The sequence below is a fragment of the Dicentrarchus labrax genome, unplaced genomic scaffold (genome assembly GCF_905237075.1).
Source record: "Dicentrarchus labrax unplaced genomic scaffold, dlabrax2021, whole genome shotgun sequence".
Taxonomy (NCBI): domain Eukaryota; kingdom Metazoa; phylum Chordata; class Actinopteri; family Moronidae; genus Dicentrarchus; species Dicentrarchus labrax.
In genome coordinates this window covers 12,719,048-12,744,162 of record NW_026136703.1, presented here as the reverse complement: position 1 = coordinate 12,744,162, position 25,115 = coordinate 12,719,048, and the positions used below count along the sequence as shown (strand labels likewise).

The 25,115-nt window shown below is 42.5% G+C and overlaps 1 protein-coding gene across 1 annotated transcript in view; it reads right to left on the bottom strand.

Annotated features, from left to right (window-relative positions):
- Positions 1 to 23,981, bottom strand: part of LOC127352668 (fibroblast growth factor receptor-like 1) — a 28,383-nt gene extending 4,402 nt beyond the window's left edge. The window contains exons 1-3 of the mRNA XM_051381238.1: positions 23,647 to 23,981; positions 22,799 to 22,894; positions 5,742 to 6,014 (exon numbers count right to left, since the gene is read on the bottom strand). Coding sequence (XP_051237198.1) covers positions 5,742 to 6,014; positions 22,799 to 22,883 — 358 coding nt within the window. The 5' untranslated portion in view covers positions 22,884 to 22,894; positions 23,647 to 23,981. The remainder of the gene's footprint in view (positions 1 to 5,741; positions 6,015 to 22,798; positions 22,895 to 23,646) is intronic.
- Positions 23,982 to 25,115: the final 1,134 nt, after the last annotated feature.

Genomic DNA, 25,115 nt, shown 5'->3' with positions numbered 1-25,115 from the left:
TGCAAACTGCAAAAATGACTTAAAAGTTGTAAAAGCGGGTGGTAGATTATATGAGGCGATCCAATTACAGCTTTACTTTTATAGTATAAAGATTGCCCATTTGAGTTGAGCTGATGATACCAAATAGCTGCTCAATTAGAGATGTCACAGAACAACATTTTGTATTTTCTTTCCCCAAATTTAAGATAAAAAAACGTTATGTGATTTTATGGAGCTTTAAACTGCAACGCAAATGCATTTTCCAGTTTGTATAGCAGTATTAAGGACAGTGTACACTTTAATATTGTCAGTATATTCCTTCTTTTATAGCTCGCATTAACGTTGCATTTGAATTTCGCTCTTTATTGTTGACAGTGTCGCCATCACAGCTCTTATGGCAGCGATCCAACACCAAACAGGTCCAGCAAAGTGTTCTTGGCTCTATCTGAGTAAATTTTGCATTTATAGATAGGCTCCTCTGAGCGGGGTGCATGCTCAGGTCATACTCTGCACCATTTGGAAGTAATATGATAAGTTTTCATAAGCCCAGTTCCAGGAGACAGCTGTGGAGTTTATGTCATTGGCTGACATCATGCAGTGGAGCTAAGACGGGGCTTAGAGAAAATATAATGAGTGAAACCTAATCGACGGTTTGTGATGCGTATCGACTTTTCGAGTTAAGCATTGATGAATTAACAGAGCAGATCAGGTTCCTCGCCAATAACTGCCACTCTGTGCAGGAGACGTTAAGCAGATGATTATTGGAGGACGACTGCTGTTAAATGATTTTATATAATACTACTGAGGTGACACTTCACATTAGACATGGTAGTCTACGTCATTCTTAACATTTAACTTAACACTTTACAACCGTAAGTCAAGGGGAAGATAAACACAATATCACAATGTAAAGGCCAAGGTAACTATGTTTTAATAACAATACAAAATGGAAAAACTTCCAGCCAGTTCTGTACCTTTTTATACCTCTTTTTGATTTCGAGTTCAGTGCCGCCTCAAGTTGGATTTTTCTAGATGCTGTTTGGCACACTTGATTCCCTCTCAGGGCCTGATTGGGTCAGGTAAAGAGACCAGATGTGACTTCTAACCCCCACGTTCTGCCTCCCTCCGAGTCCCCCCGAAACCCTCAAAGCTCTCTAGGGTTCTCTGGGTACAAACCCTCCTTTGTTTGTCCCCTGCAGCACCAAGCCCAGCCGTGATGTCATGGCTATTTGAAGGGGTTTAACTGGCCAACTATAATAACCCATTCCTTTAAAAAACAGCCTCCACTGGAAGAAATATTTCTCTGTTGCTCACTTGGGCTCTCCACATTCCTGCCGGTTCCTGAACCTCCCAATCCAAACAGAACATGGTCCCACACTGCCGGGGTTTTCGTTTTGACTTTTTTTTTTTCCCTGAATCTATTTCCTCTCTAGTTTTTGGCAATTCTAGGGAACAATGGCACCCTTTATATGTCTCTCCTGTTAAAGCTATCCCTTGCCACTATTGTCTTTACACAATGTTAGCTCACTACACTGCAGACAGGGGCAAGGTATGGCTGTCAAATGATTGTTATTTTTGGAACATTGTAAAATATTATAATCAATAGATGAGGAGCGACAGAGGGGCCTCTAAATATATGAGAGGCCTGTGCTTGTGTACTGGAAAGTAAATAAAAGCTGCAACATATTATGGAATCGGTGATCAAACAAAAATCCTTATACTTGATGTATTGTATGAAATCAAAGGTTCATTATACAAATGGAAATTCAATTACAAGAGTCATGATTCAAGTGCTTGAACATCCAAGAAAATGCTCCGAGAGAACGTATCAAATTGTTTGAAATGCAATCAGCCTCCTTCCATACAACTTAGATCCATTCATGGTCTCCCTACAGTGTTTAGGGTCTGACGCCATCCCCTTCCACTTCATTCACAAATCCAGCCACAGGAAACAGGTCACTACACACGCTCTCCCTGCTGGCCTCCTGTGCCAGCTGAATCACAGGAAAAGGCCTGATGATTTGAGGTCACAATGAGCTCCAGATGTTGTTGGGGACATTGTAATGTCCAGGGAAAGTTAAGCGCAGTGGCCTTGCATCACACTCTGGAAATCTCCAAACAGCTACCACATGTGATCAGTCACACACAGGGCAGTTTATCCAACAGTTGGCCCTAACGGCATCTCCTGAGAGGAGCGGAATGAAAAATGTGCTGCGAGAGCCAACATCTCCATGTATACATAATGAGTGCTGCCAGCCGTGTATTAGCCCTGTAATATATTATCTGTGCAGACATAAACATTAAAATCCAATACTGTAAATGTTAATATGACAATCCCATCTTAATGCTGATATGAAGCCTGCTGTAGCCTGAGCAGCTGAGGACGGAGAGGTTGCTGCATGCATCGGTCTATCCTGGTGGGGGTGCTGGGAGGTGATGGGGGCCAGTTGTCAAGAGACCACCCCAAACAGGGCCCAAACAGCCAGCTGGAGGGATTGAGGAGGCGCCATGTTGCACTGACTGACCAGATTCTTCAGATAGCTCAGGGGAGGACAGGCTGTCCACTGGCAGATGGGAGGAGGGATATCTCTCCAGCTACAGTGGAACACCCCCCCCAACTTACATCACCCGGCAAAACCCCTCACTCTCTCACCTCCAATCTCACCCCATGTCTTCGCTGTCTCTTTATCTTACTGTCTTTCTTATGCTTGGCTTCTCTGCCGGGTCCCAGGCGATGTTTAAAAAGTTATACTCTCCACATTGGGCCTTGAACTTGAACAGCTGCCAGGATTTCGTTGACCCTTCTCCCCTGACCGGCACTATAACTGACTGCAGTTGCTTCTCTTACTTTTTCCCTCTGCGATCCAGTAAAAATAATAAACTGACATGATGGATACTGTGTGAGGAGCTATGCTGGGAGCTACTCCTCATTTACAGTGTCTCAAATAAATAATCTCTCTCCTCTGATCTTTTTTACCAACATAATAGGAGTCCCAGCAGGTCACTACAGTCAACTGCACGCAACTTAATGAAAATGGCTAACAATTAGGCGATTCAACGTTAATGGAAAGTGTTGCTCATGATAATTGCAGACTATTTGGCTGCATTAAGATGACTCCAATCCTGGAAGTATTTTGACAATGAGGCCCCCTAATCTTTGTGGCAAAAAGAAGGCACCCAGAATGCAATGCAGCTCTGATGGAGCAATTACCCATAAAAACAAACGTTGTGGTGATGGCCTGCCAGTGCCTAATGGGATGACGGACAAGAGAGCAGAAAGGGGGGGGGGTTCTTGTGAAATGTTGACTGGTTGTTTAGTATCTCGAGTCGGTCTGTCACGCACACACTACCACCAGAGGACAAGTAAACCAGTTCAGGATTAAGAGTCAGGCCAGAAAGTCTCTAGGTAACTCCATAAAGGGCAAAAACAGTCCTGATAAAAATCTCATGGAAATATGCTTCCAAGAAAGACTTATGATTGAACTTCCAATGGTATTTTTTTCCTAACGTAATCACCGAGTGGGAGTAGAGCAACGCATGCAGTCAGGTTGAACTGATCTCCCAGCGATCCCTGCCAGCTTCATCACAGCAGTCTTAAACTGTTTTCATTGAAGTCTTCATTCTCACTCAGTCGCACTGCAGCAGAAGCCAAACCAGACAAATTATCTGTCACATAAACACACCGCAGGGAAAAAGTTGTTATCTATCACCGAGATTAATTGGCTAATTGTGTGTGTGTGCTCCCTGAATGCGTGTGTGAGTGTAGGCTGGCTTTAATTTATCAAAATTATGTACAGTATTTGGCTCTACTGCAGAGACAAATACTTTATTTTAAAAAATAAGCTGTTTCACATGTTTAAAGAGGCCAGTGGTCAAGGAAATATTTGAACTTCTTTCAATGCTTGAACTTCAAATGAATCTTCAACTACTTTTGACACTTTCACTTTAACTTCATTCGGGTCTCGCACTTTAAAGGTGGTGTCAGCCATTCTGGAGAAAGATAGTTGATTGCTGAGTCTCATTCCCAGGTTGTCAAATACTGATGCTTTGGGAATGAAACTCAACAATCAACTATCTTTTTCCAGAATGAGTGATCCCACCTTTAACTGAAACTTCAACTTCTTTTAGCACTTCCATTTTAACGGCTAATTGAACTTATTTCAGAATTTATATTTCGACTGCCACTTCACCTACAACTATTTTGCGTTTGCGTTTCAGTTATTTCAAATGTTTCAACTGTAAATGTTCTCCAGTAAGCACACATAAATGTTCTTCCAAAAATGTTGCCTTTTTTTTTAGTTTATTTTATTTTTCTACATATCTTGTAATAATTTATAATCTTGTGACCCCAAAGTGATGACGCCATGTAGAAAACCCTTTCTTTAAAATCAATTAAAACTCAAATGTCAAAAAACAAAAGTGTGAGTTTAAATAAAAATATCTACCGATGTATTTGGCTGCTTTTTGTTTCTTTTCACATTGACTCCACTACCCATTGGAAGAATCTGCATTTACGACTCAATCTGTCACATCTAAGTTCACCAAGGATTGTGACCGTATCCAATCAACGGAGCCTTGAAACAAACCTAAAATGACATGTTGTCATCCCTCACATGATTGATTCTGGATGTATTCCACAAAGAAGGGTTCAGTGTATGTAAAAACTCAGAGTGCCTTTTAAGTGAAATGCAGACACAGACATAGCCACGTCTTTGATACTATATAACTGTAACCTTGACATTATAGCTGGCTCCCTGCCTCAATCTCCAACCTTTTATTTTAGCACAATCAGCAGACACCCTCTCTTTGAACTCACTGGCAACTTCATATTAAGGGGGACCCTAAAATAAACTTTGGTCTGTCTATTCTCAACTCATGAGCGTGATTTACTACAAAAAGCACAGTTTTCTGAAGTGCTCTGTGTTTTCCACATCTGTCTGATTATGGCTCTTCTTCTAAAGCCTGGCTGTCAGAAGACCAGGATGCAGCTCCTCCTGCGAGGCAAAGAGAGAGAGAGCACAGACTCTGGCCCTAATTAGGCATCTTAGAGTAATTAGACTAAACACAGCCTTCACGCTCCACTCCGCTCATTCATCATGCTCTGCTCTCGCGCAGAGGAAATGCACTGTATGCACATGCACAAACGAGTAACACACTCGATCAGCCTGCGCTTAATCCTCCAGGCCCCATTCAAGAGCTGTGCGAGAGTCTGAAGACAAACCGGCACTATTACACCGAATGTGTTTCTTATTGCGGAGCTGCAGACCTCCTGCCTCCACAGAGTGTAGCCTAAGGAAAAGGAAGAGCTTGAGATCCAATTGAGTCACAGAGGATGAAGGGGTATGAAACAATATCCCGTGCCGCTGTTGACTTTGGGCAGAGAGAGGTAGGGGCTGTAACACATATAATAGTTGAAGGGATCAACCACTAAACCTCCATAAATCCACTTGTTTTAGACCTCGACCTCTGTGAGTGATGCTGTCTTTTAACATTTGAACTGTGGTGATATTTTACACTGCAGGAAAGTGTTATAAATATGGCTTCAAAACAGCGGAAGATGAAGTGCTCTGGTCGTACAAATCAGGAGACTGACTCACCGCCACGGTCTCTGGTTTGAGATACCAGACAGGTGACTTCATATTTTAAAGACGCTGAATTGAGCTTTAGTTTTTAACAAGAGTGACACATCTTAAAATCCTCGATGATCTAATCTCACAATGCTGCAGAGCAACAGGTTATACAAACGATCCATCTGCACTCACCGATGACGATGAGGGTATAGTTGATATTAACGCTGCCAAAGCCGTTGGTGGCTTTGCAGATGTAGGTCCCCGTGTCGTCTGCCTCCACCTCCTTGATCTTCAGGCCCATGCGGAGGATACGGAAACGAATCCAGCCACTGTGGATGTTGTGGTTGTCTTTGGTCCACATTATGAGCGGCGGAGGGTCTCCTTCCACTGGACATGGCAGCTTAATGTCGCTCCCGAGCCGTGCTGACTGTCTATGAGCAACCTTCTCAGACACCCGTGGAGGTCCTGAGGACACACAAAGATGGTGAATTCTTTGAAAGCAGTTTTTGAAAACCTTAATATTATTTTGAAAAAAGAAAACAGATTATGTGTCTGAATCTGCAGCCCACAATAACATTGAATGGGTTTCTTTATTTGTAAATGGTATTCCACATCTTCATTTAATTACTTTTGTGCCAAAAAAACACAATTACCACAATTCTATTCTTGCCAAGGTGGAACAAATAATCAAACATTATTTGAACCAGTGATTCACAGCATTTTTGACTAGGGCTGGGAGATATGGTCTAAAATTATAATCTCCAAACACACCCAATATGCAATTAAACTTTTTTTTTTCTTCTTAAAAATAAAGACACCATATCTTTGGTGGTGTTAAAACATAATCACATCTGTAATGACTTATCACTGGTGCCCTACTTCTCGTATAGGATATTATGGGAAAATGATTCGACTACATGTTGTTTAGATGAGTGGCTTAAATGGATTTGGGCTTGTTTTACAGAGTCCTTTACAGCTGTATATCCCTGCATTATAACATTTGTACTCTAAATCACGATTTCATGATTAAGCAATTTTCTGCATCATTTTAAAAAGGAAATTCAAATTAATTGTTTTAACGCCCAGCTCTACTTATGACCTTTTAAAACAATGCAATGTCTACTTATGACCGCTTGTCAGAGGTTGCATAACTCTTCCAGTTGTGACCAGTTTAATCAAAGGGTAACTTTGTCCTTTTTAGGTTTTAATAATCTCTAGGTGCGATTAACAAGAAAAAAAGCAACGTTGAAGCAGTCAGAGAGGAGCCTTCTTCACATCCAACAATTATAAAAAAAAATTATGTTTTCTTAACCACTTAATTTAATGGCTTCACTAACCAAATGATACCGTGAAAACATTTTCTGAACAACGGACTAGGCAGCTTAGTGTATTGGAATGAGCAAAAGAAAATATCTGAGTCCTGACTGCCCTGACTAAAACCAGTTCTAGTAACAGCTGTGATGTGGGCAGATGGAATGAGATAGAGGTAATTTGTCATCTTTTTGTCTGATTACCCAGAAACGTCAAAACCAGATTGTAATAATTGGACAAGCCTTGTCATCCACTGCCTGCACAGAGAGGGTAAAGTGTTCTGGCTCTGGTTTTGTGTAGCGTGCAAGAGATCAAAGCAATGAGGGGGTGGGTCGCAGTGAGACGGACAGCAGCCTGTTCTCCCTGCTCTTAATTGGCTCAGGTCTGCCCCCTCAGATCTGATGAAGTGGAGCGGGCCAGAACACCCTGTGATGGTGTTAGGAGGCCTGCGCCACTGCTCCCACAGCACCAGACGTTCAACTAACCCCCCTCCCATCAAAAACTAAACAAAACCCAGAATTACTGAGCAGACTAGACACCGAAGAGGAACAGGAGATTGGGGGGGAGGGAAAAAAATGGGGGAGGAAATGCAACCAAACCCTATAGCTGCAATAGCCCTCAAAAGTACACAGAGCACAGTCTGTGCCTCAGAACAAATGGCCGGTCTGGTAGCAGTAAAAACAATGGGGAGGGTAAGTACACATGGCCTCTGCCAAACATATACACACACGCTCAAACACACACACACACACACACACACACACACACACACACACACACACACACACACACACACACACACACACACACACACAGAGTAACATTCCTTTGGTGCATTTCACACATGTGGTAAACAAGAAGAAGTTCATTATACTGATGGGGCCGCGGTGGGGGAAGGTGACACAGGTAACGCCATCTGGCTGTTTTATCCATCACGTTGCCAACAGATGTATCTCAGCTGCAGGTACAACATCTGGACTGCTGGGCCGGTGACCTCTGATGCTAAAACGCTGGACTTACTCATGTTTTCTAAAAATAGTGGTTTATAAGTCCTGCCACAAAACTCAGCGGAAAAATAGTGAAACTTCTGAGCGTAAAACCGATGAAAAACTCCTTCCTTTTTTTGTTTCTATGTCTTTCTCAACCATGCATGAACACACACACACATACACTCAAGAGTTTTCCTTCCTCTCTGTGGATGGCCTTTCCTGGTCCACAGCATGCACAGGAAATTGGAAGTGTCATTGTTTATGTCTGTGGAGAAACTGCAACCACAGTTTTTTTGGCTGTTGTCAGCTGGCCCATATCTCACTCCTCAGCTACCAGGAAAGTAGAACAGAGGCGCTCACTGTTCAGTTTCTTACTCAGCGGACTCTGCTTTAGGACCACAAACAGGTCACAGCATTGGCTTGGTGCTGCTGGAGCTCACGTGGACTGAGTTGATCCTAAAAGATCGAACCGCCATGAAAAAACATTTAAAATTATTGCCAAATCTTGAACAAATAGGGTTCAGTTATCTCTAATGACTTATAGTCCCACCAGCCACTCAACCATGTGTTCCTTCTGGATTAATGGAGGGAACACACAGCAACAAGGGCCTGATTCATGTCAAAGGTCCAGCTGAAGCAAAGTGTCAAAACACATTGACCCAGCATTGGTACTGCTTCTGTCAAACAAAGACTTGTGAAAGTTGGAAGGACCTTTCCTGAGAGTTATAGTCTTCTTGAGAACAGGGGAACATCTGAACGCTTTTTTCCATTCTTAAAAATATACAACGGTGCACTGCATAATCTCTCTGCAGTGTTGTTTGCAGAGTGTTCGACACTTATTATATACCCAGCCTTCTAGTGGAGGATCCTTCTTTTGATATGGCTACACAAGCTTCTTCTGAGTACTAGCAGTACTAGTAGTAGTAGTAGTTTTTTTATATGACCAGATGATTTCATTTTGGTTGTTAACTCATATTAACGTAGTATTACTGAGCTTTACAGTTACTGGTAGGTGAATTCCTTTACCTTAAAACAATCAATATGATTGACATTTACAGCAGGCAGCCAGTTAATTAAGCTTAGACTAAAGCAGTGGTTCCTAAACTTCTTCATGTCAAGTATCCCCACAATAGATGCAGATTAGACCACAGACCCCCAATCTGAGAGGATTTTGTCAGAAGGAATCCACACAGTAAATCTTTCTTATTCATTTTTAGGTTTCGATATTATAAAGTCGTCAATTAATGATCAACTAAGATCATTATACATTTCAATCAGTCAAAACAGACAAATGTGATAAAAGTTAAATGTTTTCTATTCCTGCTTTTGCTGGGGACCTCCTACAACCCACTAAAGGACCCCTGTTGGTCCTCGGACCACAGTCTGAAAACCATTGGCCTAAAGACTGGAAACAGAGGGAAACAGCTATAGCCTGGCTCTGTCCAAAGGTAACAAAATCCGCATACTAGCACCATGAAAGCCCAGACATTAATAATTTTATATCTCATTTGTTTAATCCACACAAAAACCAAACAAGACACACGTTAACGACAGGGCGGAAAAACAAACAAAGAAGTAACAAATAAATAAGCACATTTACCAAAAATGTCTAACTATTCCTTTGTGGATAAAGGTCTACGTGATCTTGAATTTGGGTTATTCAGGACAACTCCAGCTCTTGAGCTTTTTGGCTTAATAAACTAGAAAGCTTTGGCTGGTGATCCAAGTGCTAGGAATGTGCAACAAATGATTTCCTCCCTCCATCTCCGCTCTTAAAAAAAACCTTTTGAAGTCCTTTTGAAAAACAAGGCGTGAAGAGGTACTGAAATCAAGGACATCGTCTGAATAACTTAATAAGTATTTGTGCTGTTTGCATGACCACCATCCTTTCTTCAATAGGGACTCTACTCCTCCTCCTCCTCCCCCTCCGCCTCCTCCTCAAGGACAGGTTCTCTTAACCTTGGAGTTGAAAGCGTTGAGGCAACCACACAGAGGCCCTCTGTAAAAAATCTAATTCTAAGAAAAGGGGAATTATTGCCTTATCTGCTTGATTGTAAGATAGTTTAAGTTGTACCAATGGAACACGTAATCACATCATACTGGAGGTAAAATGTCCCATAGCTGTACTTCTCTCTGCAGCTGTCTCCTGGTTGCTGAACTAAGCATACAGAGGCTGTGATGAATGGGGAACCTGCCAGATTTATGACAAGCTGGTGAGTGTTTACTCAAATTGTTAGAATTGTTAGCTGCTCTCTAAATGGAAAATGATACACATGACCATATGGGCCTTCCCGTATTGCAGCATTGGTACGGCGCTCCTTATTATAGCCGAGCCCCATGTGTGAATGGAATCTTTCATAGCGCAGGAAGAGGAGGAGGAGGCCTGGCGACTCTCAGAATTAGCTCTGTTTTTCTTTGCTCAATTTGGTGATGGATTATTTTAAGAGAAATGGGCACATTCAATAAGAGGCATTCTTGTGATTCAGACTAAATATAGCAATTTTTACGAAACCTTGTGAGCGGGTTAATGAACTGCTGATCTGACGTGCAGGCATCCGTGGAGGGAAATATGTTAGGAAAGACGAACACAGGAAAAAAAAAAAAAGAATTACAAACTACAAAGGCTGCCAGACTTGAGCAATGTTCATCTGTGCTAGTACCTCTCTCCTCATTTATTTTCTCTTTTACAAAACACCTGTGGACGTAATGATGTGTACGTGCATTTTTCCTCCCATACAAATTGCCTTGGTCTTTCTAGCCACTGCAAACATATAAATAAAGGGTTGGCTTGGCTGCTGACAGCCGCTCCAATAGCGAACACCTGGAACTTAACCAAATGCAATGAGAACAACCTGATAATGCACGCAACACTGTCTGCCCAATACAGAATATAGTTATTCAAACAACACTGTAAACATCTTCTAATAATAAAGGATTTGGTCCTTAATCTCCAGCCAACTGCAAAAATTTCTTGTGCATCAAAAGGCTTTTGCTCACTGCCAGACTGTAGTGATTCATTACAAAGATAAACACTGATCTCAGTGAATGTGTCTTCAATATGCAGTATTTACATAAAGGATAAGAGGCAGAGAGACAGATAGAAGCTAGAGAATGCTTCCTCCTACTCAGCAGCACTGTGTTAGCTCAGCAGACCGTACAAGAGCAGACAGACCTCGAACATAAGAGAGGAAGTTTAATGGAGCCTGTGCTTCCAGGGAAATATTCTATCATGCATCTCTTAAAACCTCAGGAGCACTTGTATAATACAAAAATACAGCAAAATGGATGGAAAGTCGAGTTCAGAGGAGAAAAAAAAATAAAATGCACAAAAAACTACATGAAAGCTTGAAACCAAATCCAGAGCCGGTGACTTTTCTTGAGACTGGAAGGGTTAGGTGAAGGCGAAAGGTGAGGCAGACACCGCAGTCTGGGGAGTGTGTGAAAGGCCAGAGCTTCTGTTCAGAGCCCGCTGCTGCGCCTGGCTATACATTTCACAAGCAGAGATAAAAATCGGCATAAAACAGTAAGAGAGAAAGAGAGGGGGAGAGCCACCTTGGCAATTCAAGAAAGGAGGTGAGGTGAGGGGGGGGCAGTGACAGGGTGAAAGGGGACTGGATATGTGGAGTGTTCTGACAGCAGCGGGGCAGCGGAGGGTGAAGAATGCCGTCTTTTCTTACCCCTCCAGACGCCCTGCCCAGCAACTTCACCCAGTGTGGTAATCAATACCCGTTATTTTCTCCTCTCGGCTTTCCAATCAATAGATAAGAGTGGGGTAAGACCAGCCGGGACAATGGCTCTTTCTTCGGCACCATCTGATGTGGGCTGAATAGCAACTGCTTCGGTGGTGGGAATGGTACAGGAGGAGCTATTGGGTGACATGAGGGACTAGAGAAACAGCGGGGGGGGTGGAATAAAAAGAAAGAGGTAAAGAGAATAAGATGCTCCAGTCAATCTATCTGATTAAAGCAGAATCACTGGAATAACATCGCTGCTAGTTTGCAGTGAATCTGTGTCTGCTTCCTTCGCTAATGGCTCCAGAACAACGGGCTCCTGCCGGCTCCTCATCAAAAGAACAGGAAAGAAACAGAGAGAAATTACTCCAGCGTCATAAAGCTTCTGGAAACATCTCCATCACGCGGCCTACTCTTAACAGGCCCTACTGTGGAGCCTTTGAACTCTAAGCTGCTATATTTCATTAAACTTGATTGCCTTCTCCTGGCCCCAGCTGCCTCTGTCAGAGAAACGCAGCGTGTGTGTTTTTGTGTTTTTGTAGACTCCTTACTACCATTATCTGTCTGTGCAGGGACACAAAAATCCAGGCTCCACCCAAAATACATCTCTTATACATAAATATTTGTTTGTTTATCAATAAATGGGCCATATATTGTATTTTTCCCTACATTAAATAAAACACGTAAGCTTCAGGAAAAAGCAGACGCCATATATTTAGTAGGTGTGGTTGTTGTTCAGGCAATCATCTACATACTAAACTGATCACGAGACAAGACACATAAGGATCCAGGTGGCTTACTGCCTCAGCTCCATTTTATAATTTATTGATACTTTGATTATATGAAAAGCCCATTTAAATTCACTTTAAGGATTTTCCCTAAGGACTCAATACTTTTCCATACTTCCACAAGCCAGGAAAAGTACGGAGTCCTTATGGAAAGTCCTTTACTTGAATTAATAGAGGCCTTTCATATAATGTTTTTGGAGAGGCCATTTTGTCTTATTACTGGAACAGTTTATTGCCTGCTTTCTTTTACCTGGTCTACCACTGTACAGAGAGTTGGGTATTTTCTTTTGAGAGTAGTCACCATTTTGGGTTGTTGTTATTATTAATATTACCCTTTAGGAGTCCTCTTTTCCCAGCTAAATTCAAACATGCCAGTATTTCATTGATCATTGTCTATATTGGGGTGAGTGGGAGAGTTTTGTCCATTACTCTTCTTTTATTCTCAATATATTTTGTTAACTTGTGTTCTTGCTGTTTTCCTTGTGTGGGTTTTAAAGGGTAAGGATAGGAATTTTGCCTTATTATCAACAAATCCCATGGAAAAACACAAGACCAACATTGACTGTATGCTATAAAGGTATTGCCAGTGTAGCCACAGCCTCATATAGCTTATTCCTCTGAGCCAAAGACCTCCATTGTTGTCTGGAAACTATAAAAGATACATGAAAGAATGCCACATCATTGCACTGGGTGATATGTTCCTTCATTGCCATGAACATGGGCGCTGTAGTTTAATTAGAGTCACCCTACATACGCCATCCTGCTGACATAAACAGTCTTTAGTGCATCAAATGTATAATAATTGAAAATAGTCCCCAACAAAAAAAAAACAAATGTTTACTCCTGTCTGAACTGTGATTTGCTAAAATGTAAAGTGCCCAGATATTACAGGAAATTACTGAGGCTTTAAAAAAACGATATGTATTTGTGAATGAATGTTTAAGGATTTATGTCAGTAGGAACCGATTGCTGAAGAGCCACAGACAAGGTAGAGAAGTACTGAGAGATGGACTAACAAATAGGTTTTGGTATTTTCATGGGATTTGTTGACAATAAAAAAAAGAATTAGAATAACGCCAACCTTCATCATTTAATGTGTTTATCTCTTTCTGGTTATGTGTATGTTGACTTTAAAAGAAAAGGAGGGAACGGCCAGTATTAGAGCATCAGGTAACCTGTTTAACTTTGCTCTTTTTCTTAATTAAAAATGTCAATAAGTAAATCAAATAAATACAATTATTGAGAAAAATACTGAATACTTGGTATGTAACTGGTCAAATGTTATGATGCAACCGACTATGAGAAGTTTCAATTAAAGTCCAATATTCAGTCATTCTGTTTGAGAGGGAATGGTACATACAGATAAAGTTTTTCTTAAATATTCTTCTCACACTAACACACTAATTCAGAAGCACATGTTTTCATGCATATGTGAATCAGTAATTCACTGGACCTCTCATAAAGAGTGCACAGTGAGTGGCACTCTAGCCGCTTTATCTCACTACATTAGGCTAAGGCCCGGTGCACACACAGGGGCTGAGTGTGTGCTTAGGGCCACTTATCAGGGAAGAGGCAACAGGAGGGAGGCTGGGGAGGGAGAGAAAGGCAAGATAGAGTGACAGACAGAGAAAGAGGGGTCAGAGGAAGGGAGAGAAATAAAAAAAAAAAACAAGCCATGGGGAAAGAAGTAGGCTGAGGGTTAAACAGATGAGGGTTGATTTAGAGAGTGGCAGGGAGCAGAGGCTAAGATGGCAGAGAGGCCTCCTTTAACACACAGCTCATAAGGAGAGGAGGGTTTCATGGGGGAGTGAAGGGGATTAGGTGGGCCCAGGCGGCAGAAACCAGGAATCCCAACAATCTCACACCCCACTCCCTGGCCCGGGCTCAGCCTCAGCCACATGACACACTCAAACAGACCTCTCTCTCTCTCTCTCTCTCTCTCTCTCTCTCTCTCTCTCTCTCTCTCTCCCCAATACAGAGCAGGGCACCAACAAGCACCTGTTTATTACTGTCTGTCTATATGTTTGGAGATGGGCCGACCACTTGGCACTGAGTGGGACATTGTGTGAACGCTCACACATGTTTGGCTGCTCTGGATCGCCTGTCTATTGTCTCTTATTCTCTCTCACAAACACACGCAGAATATGAAAGAGGCTAAAAGACTTCATATGTATGTTGCTATACTGTAGTCCTCATGCCACAGACAACAAAGGGTGTTACAGATTAAACCCCTAGAGTATAATACCCCTAGTATTTAAACACATACTCATGCAGATTTTTATGTATACCTAATCAGGGCTGTAAAAATCCTTTAAAAATACAATGTGAGAAGGAAAACTCAGTCATTGCACACAAAACATGTCCAAACTAGGACCATAAACTGTGATTAAGGGTTACAAGTCTCTTATTTTTGCTTTTCTTATCTATTACTTAATAATTTTAGCCTTTCAAGCCTCAAAATCGATTCAAATGCAGAAAGGAAAACATTACACGTTGACAACCACTGCTCCAGAGCATGCTTTCTGGACAATAAACCCTGGTGGTCCGTGACATTGTGTCAACATTACAAGAACTCTGTTCATGTTGTTTCACGGCCTCCATCAGTCAACAGCGAGATGCATCCTGCCACTCCCTGCATTCCTCCTTCTTCAACCTTCCTGCATTCCACAGTGGGATAAAACTAACTATCCAACCTGCGCTGGCTCATTGTGTACAGTTGACACAGTCGGAGTCCAGTCTGGAGATGCTGAATGAGATACAGATGTCTTATTAAGTCAAGCCACCGCCACTCTGAGTTGGTCTGATGTTCAACTGGCTGGCAAAGAAGCACAGAGGTTGTAAACAAGACTGTTTTGAGCCAGACATGCTGTCACCGGCGGACCAGCGTGTGTGTGTGTGTGTGTGTGTGTCTCTGTGTGTGTTGTGGTCACATCTGCGTGATGGTGATGATGATGGCCGAGCCTGGCACTGAGTGCCCCTCATTTCTCCGTCTCCAGGAACCCTACACCAGCGTACAGTCTGAGGATCAGCCAATCTCCATGACACTGGGAAGCGCTTTACACCAGCGCCTTTGTCAACAAGGTCTTTTCAGGAGAGGGCCAATGACAGACTGCGATGTAGCAGGAGTGTTTGGGCAGAATGGAGCGATTCAGACCGGAGCAGGAGGGAGGGAGAGGCTAGTAGAGGAGTGGGTGAGGGAAAGAGAAAGGCGGGTGAGACAGAGACGAGACAGAGCAGGGAGAAGCAAGGCGAGACAGACGGAGGGGGTGGAGGAACTGGCAAAGCTCTCACTGACAGCAATGGGGCCTCTTGACAATCCAGGAATATTGTCTGAAATCAATCTGTCATCATGGAGCTGTTGAGCCTGTCATTACGATGTGGTACTCGCCCTTTCACAGTGACAATTTGTTCAGTGCTTTCCCAGTTCACCTTACTATTCGGTTGTACAAAGGTCACTGCCCTCCATCCATCTCTGTCTGCCAGTCTGGCTGTCTCCCTCTTTGTTAATCAACTGTCCACACTGAGCTATACAGTCCTTTTATCAAGGTGACCTGCACTGGAACAGAGGGCTGATGTGATGACTGGAATAGATGCTGTGCTGCAAGGACTTCTGTCACATCATTGAATCCCTTTATTTCCTCCTGCCAACTATCCAATAAAGGTGAAAATGCCTTCAAAATTAATTAAAAAACAAATAACAGTCTACAGTCATGCTAGTTGAGACTGTACTTGGGCACAGTAGTGTTTTTGTAAATGCCAATGTCAAAATTCTAATACTCCCACAAAGATAATTGTAACATGTTGATGTTTAGCATGTTTATGATCTTAATTAGCGTGTTGGCAGTTGCTAATTACCACTGAACACAAAGTACAGCTGAGGCTGATGGGAACTTCATTAGTTTTGCAGGTATTTCATCATAAAACAAAGTGTTGGCAAACAGAAATGTTGAGCTGAGGATGCACTAGATGAAAGGTCAGGGGATAAGTTTTTACTATCCATCCCCGGGGAAAATGTCAACGCAATCCATGCAATAATTGTTGAAAAATGCCAAAAATGTCATACTGGTGCTTGCGGAAAAGTCAGGGGATCACTATTAGTCCACAAACCATGAATGTCTTTATAAAATGTGGTGCCAGCCCATCAGGTAGATGTTGAGATATTTCACTGAAAAAGTAAAATAAAATCAAAGGATCACCAAAGTCATTTAAATTCATCCTTTAGAGACCTTAAATATACACACAAAATTTCATGGCAATCTGTCCAGCAGGATTGGATGGTGGACCAACTGACTGACAGATGAGCCCTGCATTGCCAACCCTAGAGTCACGCCGCTAGCATGGCTAAAAATAAACAATAAGAACAGTCAGTTTAGCTGATATTCAGTGTAGACAGAATAACTGTATGAATGGAGAAATGCCCCCATCTGCCAAGCCTCTAAGTCCAAGTACATCCAGGCTGGGGGCTGATCCAAAGCCCAAACTCACATCCCAGTGCATGAGGAAATCAAATCAGTTTCACTGCATGGTGCAGAATTCCAGTCTGGGATAGCAGTAGCCCTGCTATAAAATATGACAGATTATACTCTTTGCTCCTGAAATGATTTTTCCTCCCTTGTCCCATTCCACTCTTCAAGTCAAAGCGGGGACATATTTTTCCATTCATTACAGCGGTCCCCTGAATGAAAAGTCAGGGCCTCTTTGCCTCCTCGCCTCAGTGTTGCGACAGACCGCTGCTGCTGGAAATGGATGCAAACAAATTCCATCATGACAGTCTATACACTTGCAATGAAAACTCCTATTTTGACGTACTGTGACAAGCAAACGCCCAAACCAGACTCTTTATAACCTCAATCAATGGGCACAATGCGCATAGAATTTCTGAGGTCACTCAAAAGAATTGCTAATGAAAAACAAAGTGGAAGTGAAAAAGCCACAAAGCCATGTGGGGTCTCATTGAAGCTCATCGGAGGTGAACTGAAAGAGGAAGGGGGTCGAAGAGGGGAGGATGGAAGAAACTGGAAGGAGGGTCAGGGGGTGTGTGTCGAAGGCAGCAGAGGCCTCATTCAGAGCTTGTTATCCCAGCTGTCCCCTGGCTTGGCTTTCTTCAGGCTCAGCCAGCCATCGCTGTTGCCACCACCATAACTTTCAATCAACCTTTTAACTGCAGAATGGCAGGGTTGGTGCGTGTTTGTATGTGTGTGTGTGTGTGTGTGTGTGTGAGAGAGAGAGGTTTGTCAGGATTTCTAATTAAACCCTCAGAGAGAGAGGAGGTGGTGGAAGAAAACAAAGACAGAGAAAGTTTCAGAGAGAGGCACTGATGTCTGATATCAGATTACAATGATGACTAGCGCCAAACTGCCTCCAAAAATCCTAAACAGAAAGAAAACAATGAAAGACTTCATGGCACAGACAAAGTGAAAAAAAAAAGAGAGGAAGCTCATCATCATGTTATATGCAACAGGTACCTCCTGGCTGCCTGATTTGCTATTCTGATAAGTCAGTATGAGGCTACAGCAGCACAGATTCAAGCAGGCTGTGGCAAGTACATAGAGTCAGATGGGCCAGATAAAATTTCTGCAGTTTAAATCAGCCTTTTTATTCACTACCATCACAATGACAACTGTTGAACTTGTCACAACCTGCTCAGTCTAAGCAACATCCCAAATGCCACCGTCAAATAAATAGAATATAAATAGGTTTTTCCAAGGACAACAAAAGGTTGTCAAGGTGCATGTTCTGTAGTTTTTTTTTTAACAAGGTGGCTCAACACCAAGTAGAGGGTAGAGAATGCAAAAAGGAGCCAACGTTAGAGGAAAAGACAAGGAGAAGCAGGGAGAAGAAAGAAAAGTGGAAGAGAAGTTTTTATTTCTGCACTCGCTGCCTGGAGCTGGATGCAGATGGATTCATGACTCGAATCATAAATAAAATGATAAAAACAAAACCGGCTTCTCCTGTTGAGGGTTGAAAGAGGAGAGCAATTGGAATCTCATCATTTCACTTACTATCGTGACTGAGTGAACATCTGTGGAGCACAAAATGAAGAGGAGGGGGGCATGATGGAGAAGGGGGGTGGGGGGGGGGCATCCCTCTCCACAACTTCGCTCCTCAAAAGAAAAAGGAAAAACAGAGTGGGTCTGGAGAAATGAAGGAGGCTTAGAAAAAGGGGTTGCGCAAGACAAACACTTCCCACTGTGGAGCTGAATTGTTATTGTAAGGTCACTTGTTAGGTTCCAGTGAGGCGGACCCTCACCCCCACCTACAGGCTCGCTTCCAGCCACTCGGTCCACTCTCTCTCTCTCTCTCTCTCTCTCTCTCTCGGGCCAAGGGTGTAACACAGCAGCCTGAACTGTGGAGTCTAAACAGTGTCCAGTATCATCAGATGCTTATTCAAACACCAAACAGCTGCCAATTAAGAAGAAAAATCTGTTATTCATATGTCTGGTAAATCCTGCAAGTCAGACCAGGGAAGCGCATAAAGTTGATTATCATCTGAATGGTGACAGTCTGGCACCTCAGTGTGAACTTTGCAAGCAGCAACATGGGTTTTGTGAAGGTTAACAGGAGCAAAAGGAATTCTATTTAACTGAACCCAAATCCATTTAGCCAGCAGGAAGAGTGTGTGTGGTCTGAAAACACTCCCAGAGCCAACTGCCCAAACAAACTAATGAGCATTGTACACACACAGATCTTTGTATGAATCGGTCCGATTTTATTTGAAAAAAAAGCAAAACAAAATTCTTCTCATGTGCGTCTCGGCATTAGCATACAGCTGAAAGTGACAAATACTGAAAGGGGACAATGCCTTGTTGAAATTCCACATGAATGCTAATTGAAGTGACCATTAAAGTCAGTCAATGAGGGGAGTGTTGCTCACAGGGATTATATGACCCTGCTAAAGTAAACACCAACTGACCTCCATTATGACTACTTATCACAGCTACAGCCCTTTCCTTTCTTTCGTCTTGCAGGGGTGAAGTCTGACACATTCCTCTCTCCGAATGTTTCCTCCTAAACTGACAGGGTCAGCGGTGTGTGCTGATAGATGGGGAACACGGACTGTTATATTGCTGGTAACATTATTTCCTTGATAGAAACAGAGGGATCGTAGCAGGAGGAATATTATTTCCACCTGGTTTGGAGGAGAGGGAGGTGGAGCGGGAATAGTTGTTGGTATACCTCTGAGGTTTTCCAAATTGCCCTGTGCTCCTTGGATGTCTCATTATCATGACTTTTCTCAGGGTAATTTCAGCCTGCTTAATAAAACACATGCATATATTCAGACTCACGAAAGCAGCATTCGCTCTCGTAACTTCTTCTCACGCACCTCTAAATGGCAGCGCCTCAGTAAAGTGAGTCCCCCGTCTACTGCGAGTTCTAATAGATGGCAAATAAGTCCGGTCTACAGGGATGAGGAGTGTTTAAAATTAATCACTGCTGCCCTTGTCCAACCTGGGGGACCGCCACATGTAATAAGCCATCCATTGTTCTCCACAAATGGACCCAGACTCAGTAAATAGGGGCTATGGAGAGTTGAGAAAGGCTGGGTAGGAGTAAAGGTCAGCTCATGCCTTGTTTTAACGACAGCACATTAACTTAACTCACTTCCTTCAACTTTATACTGGTAATAAATGGGAGGAAATGCAAAGAGAAGCAGGGAGAAAGAAGGGGGACATGTGTCAGAAGGGTGGCAGGCAGTGTTGGTCGTCTGGTTTTGGAAAACACAGATAATTGGAGGTGATGCATTGAATGGTCGCACAGATTAGAGCTGAGGTAGACGACGAGGAAATGTTTAACTTCCCTCACGTTCCACTGTTTGGTGTGGGCTGAAAAACAAAATGTAACATGAAGCTGATTTTATTTCTAATACCTAAATGGAGCATTAAAGTGCGAATTGGGCGAGTATTGCAAAACACATGGTACACAGCAGCACAGCCGAGCCTCTTCAGCACAATTCTTTCTCCTTTTCTTCCCTTCCCCAGTCTCACCAGCTTGGCCCATAAGCCAGAACACCACTGTTACACCTTCTTACTATTCAGGAGCTATTTAAAAAATAAGAGGACTTTGGGGCATTTGGTTACTGAGAAACTAGCCTCATTACGGTTAAAGGAAATGGAAAACTGTCTGGGAGCCAAATGGCCTTCTGATTTTAAAAGCCCTTGGCATACAATGTATCTCATAGTACCTTCTTGTTATGAAACCATGATGTAACTCTGCTATAAAATGTATATTTTCCAACGAGGTTGTAGAGCAGTTTGCATGCTCTAAACTTCACCAGATGCCTCCAGAGGTGAAGCAACGATGTGTGGCGTTAGAAAACAGGAATACAAAAAAGACGCAACTGTATTTAATGCCTGTTAATATCTAATCTAATTAAAATGCATCAAGAGGACACCTGGTGCCTCTCTGTTTCTCCCAGGGTGCATTTCTGCAGATCCATATGTCCAGGGCTGCTGCATTCCTCAGTTAGTGGAGCCCAGTGGTCCCCGGGCCTGTCACCACATTAGAGGCTCTGCTGGGACACATCACTGAGCACCTCCTCCAGCTGCTGGGGGTGGCGGAGCACCAAAGGGGGAGGAAAGAAGGCGCTGGGACGAGGAAGTGCGGGGGTTCCTGGGGGGGGGTCTTAAGAAATAATTCTTGCTTGGCCTGTTGCAAAGTCGTAGCAGTGAAGGGAGAGAGGGTCTGTGTGTGTGTGTGTTTGTGTGTGTGTGTGTGTGTGTGTGTGTGTGTGGCACAAGGACAGGGGTCCGGGGGTCAGATGTCGCTTGATGACTGACAGCAACAGGCTTAAAATCATTCACCCAAACTTACTGTCTTCTCAGATGCATTGTTTGAAATGTTTAGACAACAGCAGTAAAGTAACACTTCCAATGTGTTTTTCCTGTTTCACACATAAGTCAAAGGGGGCCTGTCCTTTATAATTTCATTTGTCAAAGATGTCATCTACATTGTTAAATTTTACAGGGACAGTTTTACAGCTTTTCTGGCCCTGGCTTCACTATAAAAGCACAAGCATCAAGTCAAAACCCCTGACTGTATTTCACAGCATGTCAGAGTCAAGCTGTTGCATTTGGACTGTAACACAGAACTCACTGTATCTCTGCATGTGCTGGGAGAACTGTGGGATATTTACACTTTACAGATTGTCAAGCACCATTCAAAATCATCTGCCTGCCTGCCAACTACATGTCTGCTGATCCGTCTATCTGTTGGTGCATCTGTTACCACTTTCAGACAAATTATGAAAAACAGCCTGTAAATTCTCCCTTTTTTGTCTGACACGAAATCAATTCAGACCCATCGGACCTCCAGCTCTCCACCAACCCCATCGGATTCTCCTTTGGGTTTCTCCTTCACTGACATCTGTTAATCTGTAAACATACAAAATTGCCTGTCTAATCTTATTTAGCCTTCACGTCTTGTTTACTTTTGATTTAGTCGTGCCGTAAAGGCAGAGCTGCCAAGCTGTGAATGAAGCATTGTCTGCAGACCCACAGATCTAATCTCCCCCCTCTAAACCACCGCCAGCCCCCTCCTGCCCCCTCTACCTCGAGCCCTGATAGCCACATGCAGGTATTGTACCTATCAGACGCCTCTTGAGTTTACTTCCACGCTGAGCTGGAGAATAAAGAGAGTGCTATGGAGCCTGCTTGTTTTGCCAGTGCGTGGTCTTCCGGGGAAATGTGTCTGGCTTTCAGTTTTCTCTCATTAAAGCCGGAGTGCAGTTTCAAGTTTGGCCTCGGTCTTCGACTCACGGCACTGGATTGCATCAGACATGGTTCAGTAGTCAGTGATGGTGGATGAAATCATAGAAATTGCCTCGACATTTATTCATGACCTGTTGACAAGCTCACTGTAAGTTGTCTTTATAAAGCAAAGTATTGATACTGGCACAATAAACACTAGAGTGAATTGTGGTCAGACTGAGGTCTCCCACTCTCCACTCAGTGTTTCGGTCATGAACGCACGAATAAACACACACGCAGACACACAGGCTGATGTGAGGCAGTCCCTTGGCCAGCCTGCGGGAGAGCTGGACTCTTACACTGACTTGTGTTCTTTCACCCTGGGAAGCTGATGGATGATGTTTGTTTGGTTTAGCTGTAGTGAATGTGCGCACACACACACACACACACACACACTTACACGTTCACGACTGAAACACACACAAACTGGGGGTAGGGGTTGGCTTGCCCTCTCTCATTCCCCTGCCCTGTGTTGATTTTGGGCTGCCTTTAGAGATTTTTTAGTTCTTAGTTTTCCGTCTCTTACTCCTCGGTGTGAAAACGTTAAGAGCCAACTGAGATTTTCTTCATGCTCACAAGAAACCAGCCAGTCAACTTGAGTTATAATGATCTGGCGTTACCATCCAGGTTTAAAACACACAATATCAGTAAGAAAGAGAGAAACATTTATGGAGCACCTCTCACCTCGTGCACAGTCAGTCAGTAAAACAGCCTTAAAGACGAACAGCACAATCTTCAGGAGGCCCATACTGTCCAGACACAACTTCATGTTCTCTAAATCTGAAACACACAGGGTCACAGTGACACAGGGTAAATACACTAATCTATAATCAAATAATCAGGCTATCAGAGTATTTAAGAACGTAAGTGTTGTCGTTTAAGCCAATTTCACAAGCTAAGGTTAAAAAAACATTACTTTCTTATATAAAATATAACATTATATTAAACACAAAGTAATCAATGATTGTACTAATATTTGCAAATCAGTTTTAAAGTCACTAAATTACTGTTTCTGATTAGTTTTTTGTTTTAGTGTATTCAAAACTAGACTCCTGGGACATTTTGGGGTTTGTTGGAGGGTCTAAAATGAAGTAAAAGACAATAAAAGGTAAATATTACAAAATAAATCAATATATATTGTATAACAATACATTAAGTGTATTGAAAGTTAGCACTATCACATAATGTGAGTGAGTAAATATTCAGTCCAAGTACAGTCAGACACTCTTTGGGGCTTTACATTTGGTTTCACAGACTTTTAGGGTCCTTGGAAAGTTTAAGAAGTCCTAGTCAATGTAATAGCACACTTATGTGTATGTCGGCTAATACTCACATAGCTAACCGAGGTCTGAACAGCAAACAGTTGATGAAAATGTCTGTTTTCGCCTATTTATCTTTGCTGCATTTACTGTAAAGTATCCTTGATGCTGCTCACTGGCAAGAAAGCAGCAGCTTTGGTAAGAAAGCAAACAAACAGGAACAATTTTAAACAAAATGGAGGAAATGCCAGAATAAATAGTCCGACAACATACCTGGATATTCAATGAATGAAGTCAACCTTGTGTCAGCCTCTTGACAGAAATGCGTTTAGCTAAAGTCCGTGTTGAGTCCATGAATCAAAACTGACAGCGGTCGACTTTTCACCGACCTCTAACGGACCAGCACACGCTCGTCTCTGGGATACAATAACGGATTCAAGGCTGTAATAAAACCGGACTCTTCCATGAACCGCAATAAAAAACTCCCATATGCTAATTTTCTTTTTATTAAAAAAAAAAAAAAAAAAAACTCCAGTCCAGTCCGTGTAGTCCGCTTCGTCCACCAAGTGACTTTTCCAGTGCGCACGGAGCGGAGACTTGTTGTCCGTCCCAGAGCTGCAGCTGCGGGCCAATCACAGCCTGCAGAGGCCGGACACGTTTAACTCTTTATCTCTCACCCACACAAACCTCTTCATCACAAAGCCATTATCTCACCGCTGTCAACTTAGTGTATGAGAAAACTGATAACAGCTGCACAGTCTGAATCAGAAATACAGTGCAAATATTACTGTAAAATTAACTCCTTGTGGATGTATTAAAAGGGTGTTATTAGAATACTTTACTGCTATTCTCTTATATGAGATTAAAACAAACTTTTAACAAACTACTTATTAACTTACTGTTGGGCATCACAGACTCAAATCCCCACATTATTATTAAAGTATTAACTTCACAAGTAGTAAATTGCCACTCGATGTCTGGAATATAACAAGTTTGGTATTTAAGGGTAAATAAATTAAAATATAAGGTTCAGTACTGTATCTCCCTGTTGTGGGGCTGATAAATACAATTTTAATGACACACCGTGAACAAGTGCTGCCACCCAGTGGTCCCTTTTTTGACCAGCTCACCTCCTACAATAACTTACCACACTATAAATACAGTTTTACTCATTATATTTTATAGGTGTATGGCGTATAGCTGATATTTGCCTCTAATCCAGTACTGACAGCTATACCTGTGACATAAGCACTTTTTTGTATGTTGTAGGGAATAAAGCACATTAATAAGTCACATACACAGCAACTGTTGAGGGTTACCCATGTATTATTATTGCAGCACTCTCCATTACAGTCCTATAAACGTTGGGGTATTTCCAAGAGATTGGTTAAAACTAATTCAAATTCAAAGCAGCCAAGGCTGAGATAACCTGACTTTTAGTTTCTAGTCTGCTTCAAGAAACCTTCCCATGAGGCAACCCAGTAGCAGTTTAATTAGATCTTCCATGTCTGGTAAAGATCCACATCTTTGAAACTCTATGCCCTCATTTTGAAACACAAACTTTCTAAAACTCATATTAAGATAAAACAAGGTTTATTTAGCAAGTTCCCTCCAGAGCCACATTTCACATCCATTTTCAGTAGTTTTTCATGACAAGCGAACTGATCTTTCTGCGTGTTTTACGTGGGATCTGAAGCTCTAATAATGCGTCACTGCAACTCTCCACAAAACTCAGAAATTCA